We start from the raw sequence: 22,044 nt of genomic DNA on the forward strand, positions 1-22,044 counted from the left end.
GTTTACAAGTCACGTGACCACCGAGTTTAGGCAACCCAACAATATACGATTGGTACTGGTAACGAAAATTTCCTAAATCTAGGCGTCACCAATATTAATGACTCGTGTACAATGAACAATGACAAACCGTTACGTCTACGCTCGAGATAATGCGATCGCTGATTGGTTGAATAGAATTTCGTGAAAAGTTACGCCAATCACACCCGATGAAACAGAATACTGTGTTTTAATGTAATCTTGATCATATTGTTTTAAAATTTATTTGCCAACGAGAAGAAAATAAAATTACTGTTCTAAGCAGAATTACTGGTCACGTGGCTTGTAATCATTTATTAAGGACCTGTATAACAAAAACATTTAGCCTACCATGTTTTGCATATGTTATAGTCCACGGGCCCACATACAAAGAAAAAATGAATACCAGCAAGCTGTAACTTTGCGTGCAGCTTAAGTTTGACGAGTCTCCCAAGATTTGACTATGAGGAAAATTCAACAGTGGTAAGTTTTCCCGTGATTTTCAGGAAAACATGTCAATCTGGCATAAACATGGAATGTTATGACCAGCACTTTTTTTTAAGTTTAAATGAAAGATATATTTTTTTTAAACCCCCCAAAAAATTTGTCCGACAAAAATGTTGGTATTTTGAGTTTGTCCCCCACCCCAAATATGTCGATTTGGTGACATTATGGTTGGTGACAACCAGCAAGCTGATTTTTCTGGGAGGGTTTGGTAATAAGATTTGAAATGAAAGTATCTTATTGTCCGACAAAATTCTTGAGAAGTTTTTGCAGTCCGACGCCCCGAAGATGTCGACTTAACGACAACATGGTTGGTGATAACCAGCAATCTGGTTTTGATTTTTTTCTCTAATAATTGAAATGTATAACACAATAATATACTTGTCCGCCAAAAAGATTGGAAAATTTGCCTTAAAAATGGGAAAAATAACTATTTTTGTGGTACCTAATGTTCATTCCGCTATAAAATAATTAATTTTTTAATGAAAAAATAAAGAAGAATAAATAAGAAAATTATCTTGTTAACAGGAGCAACAGAAATTGAAATTCATAAATAATTATGTCTAACTAATTTAATTAATCTCCATCAAAATGATTTCTTTGTTCAAAAAACTTATATGTACATTTTATTTTATAAACTATTGTAACTATTTTATAAAAAATGGTAACTGTACAATGAATGCATAAATTTTTGCTTTTGTTTTTTTAAATTAAAATTTGCAATCTTGTTTTGACAAACAGTTTACACATAGTTTTGTTCTTGAAAAAACAATTAAACCAATTTTAAACCAATTTTAAAAATATTATTATACATTTATCAACGCGTTTATTAAAAGATTGTCTTGTTGTAAAGTATAAATCCTTAATGCGAAATGACTTTGCAGCATTTAAAACCTGCTGCCAAAGTTCTTAACAGGTGTTTATAGTTTCTCCATAAACAACTGATTTCATGTAACCCCAAAAACGGAAGTCTCGGCATTCCATCTCACATTTATGTACATACAATTTAAATTAAGATGTAATTTTAGGTACGAATAATACTTAATGGACAGTAGCATACAAATGACAGCAATAAGACAAGTGGAATATGTCAATTATTTGATTTTCGTCCAAACTTAAGAAACTTCACCGCTAAATTAATAATAGGTAGGTACTTCATTGTAATTTAATTCAACAGCATTGGAAGTTTCAAAGCCAAATATCTCGAAAACGGTGCGAGACAGCTAGTTTTATAAAGTGTAGCTTTTTTGTGTAAAAAAAGTTGGAAAATAAGAATTTGATACCAAAGATGAGATACCTTAAAGTATAAAAAAGTTATGTCGTTTTTAACACATTCAATCTACTGCAGCTAGCGCCCTCTATGAACTTTAACCAAAATGTGAACACATTTCAATTCCTCTACTTAAAGAACTCCAAACCTCAAAATTTTGTGTGGATATTTGCATTTGTTAAGGAATAAATGAAAAAAAAGCTAAAATATTTTACATTTAACACCCTGTATCTCTTTAACTATCAACTTTTGGACTAAGTTAAGTTCGGCTAAATCGCAATATTTTTGCTTCGAAAAACTACCCATGAATTTTGACCTATTAGCTCGGGACCACCCTGTATACAATTTTTTTTTAATTGTATAAAAATAAATTTAAATTAGTCATATTTATTTTAAAATTTGAGAAATTTAAACAAAATTTTGTTTAATTCATATATATTTTTTAATTACATATACATTTTTCTTCTACATCATGCGTAAGTATTGAAACCGCAAAATTTTATAGTTTAATTTTGTAGGACAAGCAAAAAAAAACGATAATTTTGTCGGACAATTAAATTCTCAGATTAATATTGCATTTTTTAAATAATGACGCTTTTGTCCGACAGCTGGTCATCACCAACCATGTTGTCGTTAAGTCGACATCTTCGGGGCGTCGGACTGCAAAAAGTTCTCAAGAATTTTGTCGGACAATAAGNTAATTTTGTCGGACAATTAAATTCTCAGATTAATATTGCATTTTTTAAATAATGACGCTTTTGTCCGACAGCTGGTCATCACCAACCATGTTGTCGTTAAGTCGACATCTTCGGGGCGTCGGACTGCAAAAAGTTCTCAAGAATTTTGTCGGACAATAAGAAACTTTCATTTCAAATCTTATTACCAAACCCTCCCAGAAAAATCAGCTTGCTGGTTGTCACCAACCATAATGTCACCAAATCGACATATTTGGGGTGGGGGACAAACTTAAAATACCAACATTTTTGTCGGACAAATTTTTTGGGGGGTTTAAAAAATATATATCTTTCATTTAAACTTAAAAAAAAGTGCTGGTCATAACATTCCATGGTTATGCCAGATTGACATGTTTCCCTGAAACTCACGGGAAAACTTACCACTGTTGAATTTTCCTCTTAGTCAAATCTTGGGAGACTCGTCAAACTTAAGCTGCACGCAAAGTTACAGCTTGCTGGTAATCATTTTTTTCTTTGTACGTGGGCCCGTGGACTATTACATATTCGCGAGATTTGCAGAGATGCTTTAATTAGACAATGTAATATTCTATTTAACGTAGAAAATGCCCTTATATTTTATAATTTTTGACTTATAAAACTCAACACATAGAGTCTTCAGGATTCAGATAAAAACGATGAAGTGTCAACAAAATGTAGTAGGTAGTTTTCTTTATATTTCCTGACTTAATCCAACTTAGAAAAGAAGAAATATGTAACAACCCAAATCACCAATAATTATTTAATGTAATTAAATATTATAAACAGGGTTGAATAGTTCCCATGGTTCATCGGTCGTTACGTGAGAGTGATAAAGTAAGTCATAGAAATCCGTGCGATAGACAATGATGGCTATAGTGAAGACGTTTCATAATCTGAATAGTCACCGCCCATTTCGAGTTAGAACTATTCAGATTATGAAACGTCTTCAATGTAACCATCCTTGTCTATCGCACGGATTTCTATGACTTACTTTATCGCTCTCACGTAACGGCCGATGTACCATGGGGACTTTCCGAACCTGTATGAAGTGTAATTTAAGAAAAAAACAAAATTACAAAAATAAGTAATGTTACGTTTTGGTTACACAAATTCAGCTATCGCTTTTTTTTCTTAATAGGTCTATTCAGAAAATAACAGTACTCAGTAATCTGATTTTTTGCACAAAACTCATGGTTGATCGAGGCTGACATGTTTTTTTAGGGCGTGGAGATCCTTTGTCAATCCATTGTGATGATTGAACTTTTGTCTCAATGTCGTGGCCTAGAACCATCTTTCATCACCCGTTATGATCCTTTGAATGAATGTTTCATCGTCATTGGATTGTTCATTGAGTTGTCGACAAACGTCCATACGATTTTCTTTCTGTTGTTTGGTCGTCAAATGAGGAACAAATTTTGCTGCTATTCGATATATGTTCAATTTTTCAGTCAAAATTTCATGGCCTGGATGCAATTGAGATGCTAACCTCTTCTACAATATCTCTGAGAGTCAATCAGTGACTTGCGTGCATCAGATCTTTGATTTTGTGAAAGTGGTCAGCGGAGTCAGCAGTTGAATTGAAGGCCTTCCTCATCAAGAATCGTCTTCAATTGACTGACGACCACTTTTAAATCATGAAAACCATCTCTAAACACCATCACGAAAAATTTTGCGTTGTATCGTTATACCAGAAAGTCGCACACGTTGCACTCGAATAACAATGTCACGAAAATTAAATGAGATGAAGAAATGAGAGAAGGTTATGGCAACGCAATGCTGCCAACCGCATATCACTAAATATTTCCATTAACGCGTAATTCAAAAAGTTCGGTAATTTTCTTAACAGACCTCGTACATGCAGTGGTAAACAGATTGTTGTCTTTCTAACTTTGTCTAACACAATTTATGACACACTGTTTTCTAGAAATTTACCTGAGAAACCTTCCATCCAAATTGTACAGGGATACACTATTTAAAAAAGTACTTTCAAAGTATACAGAGTGTGCAGGTAAAAGTAAAAGGGGTAGAATTTTATATGAGTTTTACTATCCTTATTAGATCGTCAGTTTAGTGCGACAATAATAACGTGAACCTACTTGTAAGTGTACGGGTGATTGGTAGGTGCAAGAGTTAAATAGTTCAATATTTTGTTAAATATCCTAACAAGGAGCATATTTACAAATATTTGAACTTTTTAAAATCTCTAATCCTGAGCCAACTGAAGTTTTTTAAATGCTAGTTTTTGAGAAATTGGATTAGTAATGGTTTTATCCCAAATCTAATGACATGACGTTATTTTGCGCCCGCTACGATATTTCCTTATTGTTGACTATTAATCGTGTAAGTTTTTTCATGCCAAAATGCAAATTGTGCTTTTGGACACAATTTCTAGAAAAAATTATTAATATCATAGAATATAAAATAATAAATATAATAATTAATTCAAATAAATCAAAATATATCAAAAACATGTAGGTACATTTCCAAATCTGCACATATAATTGAACAATTAATAGATCTAATATAAACCGAGACAAGAAGTGAGAATAAAGTCGTGTTAAATTTCACTCAAAAAACTTCTTAATACATTTATTGAAGAGTAGTAGCAAGCTCAGGATTTGAAATTATAAATCATAATCATAATTTGCAAATATAGGTCTATTAAAAAAATATTAAAATTATTTTCTTTGCAATTATTGTATTAGTGACCCGTATAACTATAAGTCGGAGAGGGTAGTCTTGAACGATTAATAAAAAAAAACGGTGATATTGTGTTTGAGAATGCAGTGAATAGTGCTAAGGACGAGTATATTAAAAACACCCTGTGTCTGTTGCTTTACTGCCACCGTTTTCAATTATTGGTGTTATAGTTGGCAATACTAGCTGTTCCTATCAAGCTTTTCTAAACTTCAGTGGATGATATTTTCATTTGAATATAAGTATACTTAAAAAAACGGGTTCAGTCAAACAAATATTAATTTTGTTTTTGGTAGTGGAATATATAAAAAAAATGTTTCGCATCCAATGACGTTGCCCTTTTTCCATTTTTATAATTTGTTTAAAAATGCGTATTGATAGATAACATATTCAACCTGGTAAAGGGTCCTAAAATACCGGCCTTCGGTATAGTCAAATAACGTTTCCATTGAGGTTTCCATGAAAAAGGTATTAAAGTAAAAATAAACCACTAAATATTATTTGGTTAGTTCCAATATAGGTAAGCATACACTTTCATATAATACTACATGTCATGTCTTATCAATACCGTATTTATCAATATTTACAAAGTGCTTTAATTTTATCTATCCACATCAACGAACGTCATGATGCAGACATCTATATTAAAAGCCTCACAGCAAAACTAGTTTTATTGCTTTTTACAATGAAGTAAATCCCGTGGGAATAAAAAAAAAGTGATAAAATCAGCTTCCATCTTGAAATATTCGAATAATAATATAATTGTAAAAACATACAACATACAGTTTCCTATAAATGTAGCAAATTTTTAAATTTACGTGTTTGAAATATTCTACATATCCTTGGAAATGACCTTTTAGTAGAAAATTTGGTTTAAAAACCTTCGACTTATTACACGCTGAGGGAAATTAGTGACTTTGTTAGTAAAAGTGTTAATGGTGAAATATGAGACATGATAACTTACGTATTCTTTGCAGATGGTGACTTGAGGCTGAAGCGTTTGCAGCAGAAGAATTCTTTGGTCTTCTCTTACGGGTCTGAATTCCATCTTTCTTCATACTCAGTGGCCTGTTAACCTGTAACGATAAATACGTTTCAGATTATCGTTCCACACTAATATTATGAATGAAAATTATCTTGGAAACGTAACAGATAGTATATCTTGTATTTACAAGAGATTTTTGTTGTTATTACTCCTCTGTATCAAAAAAGATAAATTTTGCATATCAACCCCGGATAAACTGATATTTTGGAACAATTGAGATACCACCTATCGTATAAATATTAGGGCTATCTTAGATTAGTGACAGACGGCTTGTCTGTTTGTCTGCATTTTTAATAAAAATTATCTAACACCTGTAATTATGTTACATAAAATACATATTTTTATCAATTTTCATTCACAGGAAACTTTTTTCTCTCCGATGCCTGTTGATATTAGAGTATGAGTAACTATATTAAGTAAACCATATATGTACCTGCGCTACGTGCCACGTATGTTTTAATATTCACAGTTTTTATTTGTAATCTGACTGCTAAAATTCCAGTCTTTTAAGAGAAACGTTTTCAAGTGTAAACAGCAAAAATTGTAAGTAAAAATCTTAAAAATATTGCCTGATGTTTCTAAATTTTTAAGTATCGAGAACAAATTTATTCAAAGTGGCCTTACACTAAAATAATATGCTGATTTAAACAATAAGTGAAAATATTATTTGTTTAAACGTGCAAGCAAGCGAATCCGTGGATTTTGTCACATAATCCATTAAAATATTTTTCAGATGCATTTTTTCCTCTACCTTATCTTATCTTTCATTCAATTATAATTTAGTTGTAAACGTAACACGCAATAAGATTTTTATAATTATGTGATTCAGCAACATTTATAGTCCAGTCGGCAGAGGCCGAAAAGTTACTGTTGGTGACATTTCCTTGATAACTCGGAAATAACTACACAGGAATACTTTAAATGATGAGTACAATAACAGGCTAATTTGCTGACAAAGTATTTTATCAGGAAAAAAAATTATTAACAATTTAATCGTGAAAATTTTTTTTTTAGTAGTTTTCTTTAAATAACTCAGCTTGATCACTTTGTACGAAGAAATGCTTAGGACATGATTTTGTTCGTAATAAAAATAGCTACAAAATGGCGGTGGCGATTACGAAATTTGCAATAACAAAGCCGTGAGATTGAAAAAACTGTATAAAACGTCATTTTTTTAAAGTTGCTGTAAAAATGTCAATTATAAACAAAAAGTGATAAAACTCGAAAATTATTGTTCAATATATACACAATAATGACGCTAAAGCCGAAAATAAGGAGAGCAAAACTTTTTGTTCTATAAGGCGTTATACATTCATCGGCATCTGAAACTCGAAACTTTGCCAAATTTGTTTGAAGTTTTGCTGACACTTAATATTTGGTATACACATTGTGTAAATATGCAGAAACCAAAAGCAATTAGCAAAATTCAATTATCTTCATTTTTGCAGCTTTGGTAAGGTTTTATATGTCACCCTCTTAGTTTTATACGTCACAGTTATTTTTAATTTTTTGAAAAATATATATGTATATTTATAAAATATTCCATCACGGTAGATTAACCAGCACAATTACCTACAATTAAAAAAAATTATTTTCATCGTTTAGATCCTAGCTACTTAACATTTTGCGCCTGTTAGCCGTAGTCGTACATTATTCAACATATCAACATAAAACAAAATCGTACGTGTGAGATAAACCTTTAACTTTTCATTTTCGAGCGCGAGCTCCGCTCTTCGGCCCTTGTATTCTATTAGAAATATGCAACAGTTTTAAACAGTTGTTTACTTAAAGTTAAAGGTTTACCCCACACGTACGTTTTTGTTTTATGTTGATATGTTGAATAATGTAGGTACGAGTATGGCTAACAGGCGCAAAATGTTAAGTAGCTTAGCTTAGGATCTAAACGATGAAAATATATATATTTTTTAAATTGTAGGTAATTGTGCTGACTAATCTACCATAATGGAATATTTTATAAATACGTATAAAACAGAGACATTTTCAGATACACGATAAAAACTTGTGTAGTTAATTTACAAAGAATCGCATTATAGTTACTTATTTTAAAAATACATAGATGTTATTTCTATACATTTAAGAAGAAATTTGCACCCTCAGAAATATAGGTAGTCATATAATCACTGTCTTTCTGATATTATTAAGTAGTGGAAATTACTGGACGATACTAATGAATGAAGACAGATTCATTTATAATACTTTTTAGTTTTTAGTGTTAAAAAACTTGAAGTTCTAATTTATACTAACATTTCTCCAACTATGTACTAGGTACGTATTTTTGTTGGAACTAACTTAAAATATTAGAGCATACTACTTCAATAATAAACCGTAATTAAATACGTAATTTAAAAAATACTTACACTGTGTAATTTATAATACAGTCCGCAGGCATTACAAACTGGTTCCCCCTGATTGTTTCTTCTCCACAGGGTAGTATTTTGGGTTTTGCAGTTGGCACATGATATTCCATTTCTTCGATTCCCAGTCTAAAAATTCGCATATTAGGGACTGATCGGCAGAAAAAATAGAATATTATTTTGTAAGTATTCAATATATGTATTTCCTGAAATAATGGACCCGACTGTTAATCTGTCTCGACATAAAATCAAGTAAGTTATGAGTGCAATAAAAATACAAACAACTGAAATATGTGCAAAATCATTTGACACAAAGCTAGAACTGTAAAAGGTCGTAATATATTAATCTCAAAATAACCAAAGGCGTATTCTATTTTAGGAGACAGTGTAAAAAACAGAAAATCTTGTGTGATCACTTAATATGCTTTATAACACTAGTCTTATCAACGCTGTACTCGACCTCATTTCGAGTTGAGTACACAATGATATCATCGGTAAGTATCAAGGTGAGGAAAAATAATTTTTGGTATACTTTCTTGACAAATATTGGTGATAAGATCGATGACATATTTTAAGCTATGAATTGGAAACGAAATGTCATGCAGAGTACCGCCTAGCAACAGTCTTCTAAATAAATTAAAAATATACTCTACTATTAAGTAAACAGAAAAATCTTGAAGCAAATAATGTACTTACTGTTTTGTCACGTAGACATTTTTAATCTGGATGTTTAATCATGTGTAGAAATAATAAGAAAAAAATTATTGGCAAAGCAAATTGTAGAAATTTTAATAACGAAATCATAGTAGATACTTATAAAAAATAGCCGATAGGTCTGTTTTTTTTAATATTCTTTAATTTTTTATACCGTATTCTACAAAAATACCATTTTTAATAAAACCGCAATAAATTTTATAGAAGTTAATTTATGTGACATTGATAATAACTTAGTTTTTATTTTAAGATTAAGGCAAATATTATTAACTTTATCGTACCCTTATCTTAAGCATGAATTATCCGCATAATGTTTTATTAACAGGAAGTTACCCCATTGATTAATTTTTTTTTGCCTTATCGAATCTTTTTGTAACAACATACTAATCTTACAAGTTTGCTTTTAAAAGTCAGTTCAGAATTAAGAAGTAGTAAACTTTTATGTAATAGCACTGTTCGAGCATTCTCATTTATTGCCGATAGAAATAACAAATTCATTACGCTGATGCATTCTATGCAAAAAAATACAGAAATTAATTTACTTATATACCAAAGACTTGACAATTATATAGACAATATTTAGTACTTTACTGATAAAAGAGCAACAAAACATTGTACACATGCTACGATTTGTTATAAGTCGTATGAATTCATCCAACCAATGTAATTTTTACCATCAACACAATGTGCTTTATATAAACAATAGTTGCTGATGATTTTTCCGTAAGAAGATGCATATGATTGAACAATGACTTAATTATATTTAAAAATAATCGTGATCGAAGACGGGCAACAAGTGCATCAAGTGTTTCACCTCAAATTTCTCGTTCTATGCTTCGTGAGATCAAAAAATCCGTGTCAGATGAGTTCTTAACTTCTGATTAGCGTTTTCTCCTAGTCGTTAATTTTAGGTAATGTTCATTATGTGTACAAATAAGTACACAAAGGATATAATTAGATGTAAAAATTCTGTTAGCCAAAACAAAGTGATTAATCCAACATACCTCAGTACCAAACCACCTCTGTATAAAGATTCAGGGTGCTGAGAAACATTTCAAGTAACCTTGAATTGAGTTTTTATTCTGCAATTATTTTTGATGAAGTTTATAACTTTAGTAATTTTTTTTATATCTAACCATTTGTGGGAAAAACTCATTCAAAGGTTCAAATGTGTATTAAAAGTTATTGAACTGAGTACTTTGAACATAATGCCTAGAGTCCTCTATATTTTATTATATCATTTATTTTCCTATTAATTTTATTCCTCTTTCGATATATATTTTTTAGCCAATCAAATCAGTCATTTAATAAAATTACACCCTGTACTTTTTTTAAGAAAACATTTTGGTACTTTTTACACCCAAATATGACTCACCCTTTATATTTTTAGTTGGTTAAGTAGTTTTTGTTGGTACATTTCAATGTATTTAAAGTTACCATAATCTCCTCTAATATTACGAAGCAAAGCTACTACGCTTTTAGCTTTTGACTGTGGCTTGTTAATGAATTGAGATGTGTTGGAAAAACTTGTGTGAACATATAAGTAAGTACTACCATTCAAATGTACATTTCCTTATTTCAATTTGTTTACGTCATATTATTGTTCAGGCGATTGTTCCGATAGTTGTAAAACTTGTAGTGCGATAAATCGCAACGCGTGTGCGTTGGGCTTAAGCAACAAATTGTGGCAAAAATAATTACACAGGTCAACAAGGATCAAGAAGCAGACACACTAATATGCATTCCCAAAGGATTTTGGTGCGCTGAATCCGAATCTGACCGCAGAATTGCTCTATCACGTCAGGTTTTTGAGATATCCTAACCTAAAAGTGCAAAAAACATCGTTTTTCGTCATATTTGGGGTAATGTAGTAATGCCATCTATTCTTTAAAAAAAATACATATAATTTAAAAGTACAAGGCTCCCTCTTTCGAATGCCGTTGAGTTTGCTCAAATATCTTTTTTTTTTTCGTTGAGTTATCACATGTTGAAATTTCTAAGTTTATCAATTTCTTAATATGCGAAAATCGACTAAGGATCCCTTAGACGTCAAACAGTTGATTGCAGTTCAGAAACTTCATACTCAGAAACCATCAATACCTACATACGAACTCAAACTCACAAACTCCAAATGCACAAACCCACAATCCCTAAATCCATGAACCCCAATCCCACAAAATCCGAACCTACAAACTATAAGCTTACAAACCCCAAGCCCACTAACTCCAAACCCACAAACCGTATGGGTATGAAGTTTCTGAATTGCAATCGACTGCTTGATGTCTAAGGGATCCTTAGTAGATTTTCGCATATTAAGAAACTGAGAAAATTAAAAATTTCAACATGTGATATCTCAACGAAAAAAAAAAGATATTTGATGAAACTCAACGGCATTCGAAGGAGGGAGCCTTGTACTTTTAGATTCAAAATATTAGTTTCTTGAAAAGAATAGATGGCATTACTACATAACCTCAAATATGACGAAAGACAGTGTTTTTTGTACAACCTGACGCGATAGAGCAATTTTGCTGTCAGATTCGGATTCAGTGCACCTAAATCCTTTGGAAATATATATTCAAGTTTCTGCTTCCAAAAAAAAAAGTTAAATTTTGTTGGTATGTGTTATCTGAAACGGTAACGGTATGTCACATTATTTCTTATGAGTCTATTTATGGTAGAGTGTTATACATTAGCAACCACACAAAATAATCTTTTAATATATAACTTTAAAATTAAATCAGGCAATAAGAATTTTATACATGTTAAAACACGGTGGGCTATTTAAATCGGATAACGTATCTTGCAATCGACCATTTTCATTCTCTTATCAGTTTTAATAATGTTTAGATATGCCAGAATGTGTGCAAACTAATTTTGAGTTAAAAAATAGTTTCAAGAATCGGAATGTTTTAATTACTGTAACCTAGATAAAGAAAAATATAAATAAAAAGGAATCTTGTGCATGATTGAAGTGCTTTTCCACTTAATTCTTAAATTCCTAGTCTTTCAAGTTATTATAACTGACTCTTTGATTGGAGCTTACATCAAAAACAAAATTGACTTGCAAGACAATTTTGTAAAGAAAATTACCCGTGCTGAATTTTGAATTGCCATCGCAGTTTCTTCATTTGTTTTGTAGTTTTTGAGTTTGTATTTCAATACGGCATATCCAATAATTATTACGACCTATATGAGAGAATGGAAACATTTTCGTACGCAAAACGGTTTCCAACTTAACTTACCCCACAGCATATTAGTGTAACAGAATGACATCGACACCCAAACTTTAACTTACCGCCTGTGGTTTTTTGGTAGGCCTAACTGGTGGTCTGTGCACACCATTAATTTTATGGTACAAACCACACGCATTACAGAGATAATGACCGGTACCGTCTCTACGCCAAAGGGGGGTAACACTAGCGCCGCAATTTACGCACTCTTTCACTAGTACCTCTTGGCTTGCTGTTCGATGAGGCTGGGCATCCTCCATGGTGCCGTGCGACCAGGTGGCGTTTGTGTATCCCGTATAAGTTTGAGTGCTGTCCGGCTGGTGTAAACTAATATTCATGTTGGTACTACCCTGGTACTGTTGGTACGAGGCGTTGGTAGGGGTCCAGTTTGCAGTGCTGTTGTAATATGTGTCTCCAGGCTGGATCAGATTCACCTGAGATTGCTGCTGAGAACTAGATACATCGAAGCTGTTCTAGAAAAAACAAATGCAGGGTGTCCCGTAAAGTATGTTAAGAACTTTGTGCGGCGACAGCACATAAAAAGATATGACTAAAAATTTTGGTCAAACTAACCTTTTAAACTGACCGCCTTGCAATTATAGGCGTTGAAGGGTACAATTATGGGCGTTAAAAGCTGCTATTACAAAAGTAGTTTTTTTTTGGAAAAAAAAAACATAATTAAATTTTCAGGGCCTATGCTCAATGAGGTCGATAAATGATCTGAATAATACAAATAAGCTGGGGAGTATGGAAGGGCCATTTTGATCACCCTGTATCCTACTTTTTACTATTTTTTTCTATCATGGCATAACGAATATCGCAAGTTGAATTTTTTTTTGGGTTTTGTTTTATTTGTCTGTAAAATGTTTTGGTATGTTTTAGCTTAGCTTACTCAAGTATTATTTAAAAATACAACCTATTACCGAAAAGAATGTTTCATTAAACAACTGAAACTAAACAGATTTATTGAATCGCAACAAATCTTATTACAATAAATGTTGAAATAAACCTCCTTCTACTTCGATACTTGCTATCTGAAAGATTAATTAATTATTTCTGATCAAATTAAATGCATTGTATTGTCAGTCGATCGATCGCGGTGGTCAAGTCATTGATACATTATATCCTCTTCCAAATTATCGGTTAGGAAAATGCATATGAAAATATTGTCTGGCATGAACGTTAGAACTCGCAGGTATTCTACGTGTCCCAAACAGCGTCTTAAATTTAAAGGGATATTTTCCATTAACTCAAGAAGGTGGTTTTCTAAAATATTTTAAATTTTGGAGGCAGAAAGAAGAATCAGCAAATGGTCATCTAGAATACCACTCCCCTAGAATCGGTAATAGAAGGAATAAATTCTAAATTGTATTAATGGTGGTTGACCATTCGACAGAAATCTAGTTGTCGGAGAAGTTCTTCAGCCATTAAATGTTGTACTGTTGTACTCGATACGGTAAGAGTAAAAGACCATTAAAAAAATACGCCAGTGGCATTCTAGAAAGGCGCAATTCGTTAGCTTTCCTCTGTGCACTAGATTTCGATCTCAAATTTCGTTGACCTTTTAATTTTGGTAATCTTCAAACAATTCTACCACAAGTTATGTAATGGGATAAATACTACGAGATTCAATAATTTTGTGAATCCTGTGCATCAACAAAATTGAAAATTTGCGCACTCAGCAAGAAATTTAACTAACAATCTGATGAATGTCAATTGTAGTAAAATTGACATGCCTCTAATTTTTGAATACGTTATATTTAACACCTAATAGCGGTGATCAAACACAGTTTTGCTTTCATAAATTTACTAAAAAAACTAAACATTTTACATAAAAAATTTAAGATGAAAGAACTTTCTAAATTTAACAGCTTTTGCCAGTATAGCAATTTTTTTAAGCAAAATAATAGGACAGCGGATGACCAAAAAGCACCCTTTCGGACTCCTGATTGTATTCATATTATATTCACATTATTTATATGGCCTTGATATGATTAGTCTTTGTAAAATTTCGTAGTTTTTTCTCCAAAAAAGTGACGTCATAAAAAAACTACTTTGTTAATTTTTAAAACTGCAAGAAGATGCATTTAAAAGGTTAGATTTTTTATGCCAGCCAACAAAATTTGCAACATACGGGACATACATCCCGTTGACACTTTTCCAAACATATTTCCTACTGCGATTTGAAATTTTAAGAAATAAGATCGTGATCCAATTTGATACGCACTTTATATTGCTGCAACTAATTTTTGTTTACTGGGACTTTGTGATAAATTTCAAATGATCAAGGTATTTTGTAAAGAATGAAACTTGTTTTTTAAATATATACATAATTATTTTCCACATACTGGGTATCTAAACAAGTTTACATATCTAAGTAGAACGTATGTAAACATATGAATGTTTGTATGTTAATTATTATTGAAGTATAATACTGAAAACTTCAATCGAGCTTTAAAAAAGACCAAAATTACCACAATTCCTTGCGATTTGTCTCAAATATGCTGTGCTTCCAAATCTTATACACTAAAATATTGCGATTTCTTTATCTTTTATATTGCCACCCTTTTTAGAGAAATTGTGTTTTTTTGTTTATTTGTCTGTTTGTAATAATTTAAATGGACTTTGTAGACATAAACGTGTGACTTCAAGAAAAGCTAATAAATATTTCTCATTAACAATGAGAAATAATTGATATTTTGCAACACTATTATGATAAAATTCATCCTAGTTTTTCTTTGAAAGTCACTTAGTATTTGATAAGATAATGTGTCCTCAAAATGTTTCACATGTAAACCTGTTTATCAATTTCCTAAATAAACTGTGATTATAAAATTTGTTTTTAATTCCTGCCATAACTTCAGAGGCGTGTTCCTTGGATGGCTTTAATATTACACTTTAAAAGTCTAATATATACACTGTTTTCCAAAGTACAGAATGTTAAAATTAAAAAAATATATATCACATATTTTCAAATATGCCTGCAGATGTTTTACGCACATTGATGAAACTAAAGCTACCGGTTGGCACTGTCACTGAAACACTAAAATTTCTACGCCACTGAGTTCTTTTGGAAGGAGGTTTATCGGGTACGGATGTACGTCTAAAGTCTAACGAAAGTTTCTGTAGATTCGCTAGTGACTAAAGTAACAAGCCTTTTTCGGCTCGGTGTTCGCTCGCTCCCATTCGATCATTCTGTTTGTTTCGACACCTGCGAATTTCAAATAATACGTTACGTCGAGACCACGGCGTTGCCGCTATTACGCATATGGAGGATAAGTTAGTCAACGACAGCAGTTTGAAGGAGAATTATTATAAATTATGTATCTTACAAGTACCTAATCGATTTCTACGAGCTGTCATACGGTTCCTTAGATATCGGTTTTCTATTTATACAAGTTGCTGTGGAAACTGTTCGTCAATTGTTGCGCATTCTAATTGGAAAGACCAAATTATTTAGAGTCAACTTAGCACATAGTTCAATAAATCGAAAATAACTTGTGTATACAAAAAATATTTACAGGAATTTTCTCTTCCAAATAAAATGTAAAAAGTAAAATAAAATCTTTGCCGTAAAATATTAATTTGTCTGAAGAACAGCATGGATACATAACCATTTTTTTGTAAATCGAAAATATAATAATCAGAGATATTTTAAGTGTATCCAATTGTGTAACAAGCTTATTTTAAACTTAAAAAGATATATATAACAACTCAATATTTCAAATAAATTAAAAGACGTCTTATTTTATTGAAATATATTTATTAATCAGATGCTCGTCACAAACTTAAAAAATACGTAGTGGCATAAATATTCTGGGGATTTCATTGGCAATGCCTCGTGATATCTCCGCCACTGGTTCACATATTTGTATACCAACGCATTGAATTTTTACCTTTATTTAAGTAAGCCCAAGTTTCATCAATCTATGTAAAATATCTTCAGAGTTATTAAAAAATGTTATTCTCGGAAAACAGGCTTTAGCCCCTGTTTCGCTAACACATTTGGCCCAAAATGATCGAAGGAATACGTCCCTGAACTTACGACATAAACATAAAATACTTTTCGCGTGTACCTAAACCTTTACAAATTAATATAGATAACTACAATATTTACACAAGTGGGTTGCCACTTATCCAAATACTTAAACGTTTTACTTAATTCTGTAATTTAATAAAAATATCAGTATATCAAAAAATAAGCAATAGAAATCTAGGTAATACATTTATATCATTATTATACAAGTTGGTAATATGCTCTTAAAACTGAACAAACAATTTTTCTCGATGTTTAAAAAAAGTGGAAAATTTTTATAATCGTTAACAAATAAATCTTTAAAAATAAAATACGAAAAATTAATGACAGTTGTTAAAAGTTTTTACTTAAATCACAATTTAAATGCTGATCGTCAACGTCTACGTGATGAGGCTTGAAGGCTTTCAAACCTGATGCAATATAGTTCAAAATTTTGACCACCTGAACGATATTAGAAACATACTTCAACGGTTCTTTATATATTAAGTAAAAACTCAAAACACATAAAAGTTTTGACGGGAAATAGTTTTTCTAAATTTGCAAGGAAAATTATTTGTGCCGTCAAATAATTAATTGTCTTTAATGTTGAAATTTCTCAGATCCCTCCTAATTCAAATGCCACTTTTTGTTCAAATTTACATGTAAGCAGTTACTATGAAAAAAAAATTCTGAAATTAATAGCTAGCATTGGGCGACCAGGCCGCGGCTTCTGGTATGTATTTCATATACAGTGATTCACTCATAATGCTGTTAATTTTAACCATGTATTCGGAAGGTGAGATAAAGACAGAATATCGAAAAAAAATTTTTACCCCTTAACTCCCGTTAACTCGGCGCTCTACTTTGAATCACGTGCTGACTGGGAAACGCCAGCTCACGACAGGAAACAACTGATTTCCCAATCGTCTTACAGTTGGTTTCAAAATCAAAGTACAGTGGTCCCAACTTAACAAAGTGTTATGGACGAATTAATGTATTTTTAACCACACCAATAAGGTATACGTACTACAAACTGAATAATTAGTCGAACATAATACTAAAAACTCATATTCAGTTATAAAACATAGTGAAAACGTTGAACTAAATTACAATAACCTAACATTCGAAAACAGTTATTATCCTTATACATTTGTTTTAATTGACAAATAAATAACACTTATTGATATTTAAAATGTAAAAAAAATCTTATTCATTCATGTGTCTAGGTAAAAAAGTCAAGCTAGATTAGTGACCGAATATGATAGGTAAAGATTCACTCAGCGGTTAAGAGTGGCCCGAAAAGGGGTATTCTATTCATTTTTCCCTATCTTCCCTTAAAATTAATAACATTATGAATGAATGACCCTGTATAAGCAGCCCGCACTAGAGCTCACTCCCAATATACGAGATCTGTTCAGAAAATAACTGAACTGTTTGAATTACGCGCTAATGGAGATTTAGTGATACGCGGTTGACAGCATTGCGTTGCGCATAACCTCTGCAACCACATGTTCTTGAATTATCGATATATAATTTATTTTATAACGTGTTCAAGTATTAGTGACGATATTCGAAATGTGGATTTTTCTGGAACAACGATGCAACGTAAATTTTTTCGTGAAACTGGGGAAATCTTTCATGGAAACGTTTCAACTTTTAAAACAGGCTCATGAAGTGATGCTCTGAGTCGTTACGTATTACGAATGGTTTTCATGATTTAAAAGTAAGCATCAGTCAATTGAAGATGATCCTAAACCAGAAAGGCCTTCGACATTAACTGATAACTCCCACGTTCAGAAAATCAGAAATCTGGTGCGTACAAATCGCCGATTGACTGTTGGAGAAATTGCAGAAGAGGGTAGCATCTCAATTGGCTTATGCCATGAAGTTTTGACTGAATAATTGAACTTGCAGCGAGTTGAAGCAAAATTTGTTCCCGTTTGATAACCGAATAACAGACGTTTGTCGGCAACGGCAACGAAATGACGATGAAACATTCATTCAAAGGGTAATAAGGGAAGACGAAAGCTGGGTTTAAGGCTACGACATTGAGACAAAACTGTAATCATCCAATGGATTGGCAAATAATCTCTCCAATTTCAAAGTGATGCTCACTGTTTTTTCGACTTTAACGTAATTGTGCATTTTTAATTCTTGCTTCAAGGTGAAACAGCGAATCGTATGTAGGTACTATCAGTGGCATTTTAAAACGGTTACGTGAAAATATCCGCAAAAAGAGACCAGAATTGTGTCGAGGCAACTCATGGTTCTTGCACCATTACACTGCGCCCGCACACTAAGCTTTATTAATTCGTCACTTTTGTGCTAAAGATCAGATTAGAACTGTCCTCCCTCACCAACCTTACCTATCAGATCTGACTCCTTGCGATTTTGTTGTATTTCCGAAGTTAAAATATGTGCTGACAGGACGCTGTTTTCAAATTATTGATGATATCAAAGCAGATTCGCCACATACCGTAAAAACTATTTTAAATGAAACTTTCCAGGACTGCTCCGCGAAATGGAAACACCGAGGGGAAAGGTGTGCGAGAAGGGAAGGGGAGTACTTTGAAGGAGACAAGTAGTACCTATAAAATTAATAAAGTTTAAAAAAGGAAAGTTCGGTTATTTTTTGCACTGACCTCGTATAACACACTTCTAACGGCTTTTGCAACCTGGCGGCCGTGGTCTGATCATCTACCGTGGATCAGCTTTTAGAAATAGTTACAGGAAAAATGTTACTCTTATTTTTTTTATTTTCTGGGTAGACGAAACAGTACTGAAAGTTTATTGCAACGTCGCACAGTATTTTAACAATCTTGGAATATTTAATTAAAAAATCCTAGTATTTTGTATTAACATTATTATTAGGGTATTTACATGGCTATTGCCACACACCAAGAAGACGGCACTCGTTATTTGGAAGCTAAATACCAAAAGGGTCTAATTGCCACAAAGCAGGTAAATGTATATACTCGTTTTATTTTTATCTGAAATAGACTATCATTGATGCTTACCTATATCTTTGAGTTAAGAGGTTGATTTAGATAATATTTTTGGTGTTTGTGGCTACAGTAAAGTTTTTCAAGTTCATAGAGGAAGGTATCATCGATGAAAATTTATAACACTGAATATATAAACAACATAAGCTAAAGTTTCTTCTTTTTACGAAATCAAAATATAATAGAACATAACTCTTTTACATATATGGGTGTATACAAAAGTCAACCTTTATTTTATTAATCGTTTTTAGATGTAGTAAAATAAATTGCCCGCTTTGCATGTCATATATTTATATTATTATTTTCAGGATGGCTCTCATTGTTACTGGAAAAGAAATTTTTCAAGTGTCGGTTTTTTCTAGTAAAAGTCAACGTAGCCAGCTTAGAGTACAAGGTACAACCCAAGAAGAAAATCAGAAAGGATTACTCAAGACGTGATTTTGTTGCTGTCAGAACTATTTATATATAGAAGCATCTAATAGATGAACGGTCCACCCCTAAAAAGATGCTTAGAAAATCAAGGTCACCGACCACGAGGAGAGTCCAGGATGAAACCTTTTGTAATCGATGCATTGAGTTATTGCGAACAAAAAACCTAAGTAACATCTTTGTGTCCGAGTGGCAGGTAATTTGTTATTAACAAAAAAATTGCAAAATAAAAATATTGCAAAAAAACGCTCTGCAAACAATTTTCCAAGGTAAATTGGGCAAAAATAAACACTTTTTGTCTCTTGACATTTTTTCGTAGAACGCTTCCTTTTCGAGCTAGGGGCGATTTAAGGTCGAAAAATGGCTAAAAGTTGCCAACTTTAAAAATTCATATCTCAGCTCCTACCAAAGCTTTCGGAACGTTCAAAAGCGCAAAATGATCCTCGAGACTTATACTTTAATGTAGTATTTTTTTTAAACCAGCCCCTTTTTTTTAACCCGTTAAATTTGCAGCTGAATTTCGGCCGCTAGTGCCCACGCGCCACCCCTACGTATCGCTATATATAGATATAGCGCTGTCGTGCATATAATCGAATAAACGCTATTCATTCATTACTTGTTACAATTTTTACTATTTAGTATTTCTAACACTCATACATATTTTCAAATTCATCAAATATTGTATATCATATAATTATTTATAAGATTAATAATATGAATATCATATTTAAATGGAAAATAATATGTATTACGTTACAAATATATTGATTTATATTTATAACTGTATCTTCATTAATGTAGCTTCAATAATAATAACTATATATAACTATATTTATATCAAAAAATTATTTAGAACTAGAATATAAAATGTTATAAAAGGATACGCATAGATAGTCAACCAAAATATTAACTAACCGAGTTTTCGCGAACGTGCGCTTATGCGAATTACTTGTTATAACTTGTTTAAACAAGCGCAATGGATTAGACTGCAGTGATCGGGTGTCGCATGGATCATTAGTTTATTGTCTGGCATCAGGCAATAACAGTGAACATTTGACAAAGAATGTATAAAAAATAAATAATACATTTTCTACAATATTCATGTGTGCTGTCATAGTGCAACAATCCTTTATTAGTCTGTAAACAATCATGCAACGTATGTGAATATTCAATGTTGTATAAAACTGCAGGTAAGTTTTCGAAAAATATTCTTGTGCTATTCGTTATTTAATACAATATTTATTATTCCCAATAGCTAGTATGTACATGATAGTATAGTAAATATCGAATCATCATGATACCAATACCATCATCAATACCTCCGGCAGAGCCTGTATTGTTACAACATGTTATGCGTGTTAAATGGCAAATCAATGAATGGTCTCAAGCAAGATCTGCAAGCATAACATCCTTCGACCCAACACAATATGGCTGGATATTAAAAAATAATGTATTGTGCTACAATTATTTTGAAGGAGATACGGCCATGGAAATGTTACAAAAATTCATATGTTCCTGCAGTGGAAAGTTACCCTGCAGCGATGAAGACATTTGTTCTTGCTTATCACAAGGCTTCAAATGTTGCGATCTTTGCAATTGCTCTATAAAATGTCAAAATGCAGAAATACAAACTGATGATACTGATTCGGAGACTGAAAATTGATTTTTTATTAAATAGTTAAGTTTATATTTAAATGTAAATATATTTTTTTGTATTAATAAATACCTTTGATATATGCATTTTTTGTAATGTTTAATTAATTTATTTTTCATTTAAATATCATATTCATATTATTAAATCTTATAAATAATTATATGATATACAATATTTGATGAATTTGAAAATATGTATGAGTGTTAGAAATAATAAATAGTAAAAATAATTGTAACAAGTAATGAATGAATAGCGTTTATTCGATTATATGCACGACAGCGCTATATCTACTCGTATATATATATCGATACGTAGGGGCAAATTTAACAGGTTAAAAGGGGCGGGTTTAAAAAAAAATACTACATTAAAGTATAAGTCTCG

General features: G+C 31.8%; 1 protein-coding gene across 4 annotated transcripts in view; it reads right to left on the reverse strand.

Annotated features, from left to right (window-relative positions):
* The window catches only part of LOC108917612 (GATA-binding factor 6-B), a 71,434-nt gene that overhangs the window by 11,058 nt on the left and 38,332 nt on the right, over positions 1-22,044 (reverse strand). For 3 of the 4 annotated variants that reach the window (XM_018724310.2, XM_018724309.2, XM_018724311.2), the window contains exons 3-5: positions 12,629-13,036; positions 8,623-8,748; positions 6,164-6,275 (exon numbers count right to left, since the gene is read on the reverse strand). In XM_018724310.2, coding sequence (XP_018579826.1) covers positions 6,164-6,275; positions 8,623-8,748; positions 12,629-13,036 — 646 coding nt within the window. The remainder of the gene's footprint in view (positions 1-6,163; positions 6,276-8,622; positions 8,749-12,628; positions 13,037-22,044) is intronic. The other variant, XM_018724312.2, reaches the window with a different exon arrangement.

The sequence above is a fragment of the Anoplophora glabripennis genome, unplaced genomic scaffold (assembly GCF_000390285.2).
Source record: "Anoplophora glabripennis isolate ALB-LARVAE unplaced genomic scaffold, Agla_2.0 scaffold58, whole genome shotgun sequence".
NCBI classification, from domain to species: Eukaryota; Metazoa; Arthropoda; class Insecta; order Coleoptera; family Cerambycidae; genus Anoplophora; species Anoplophora glabripennis.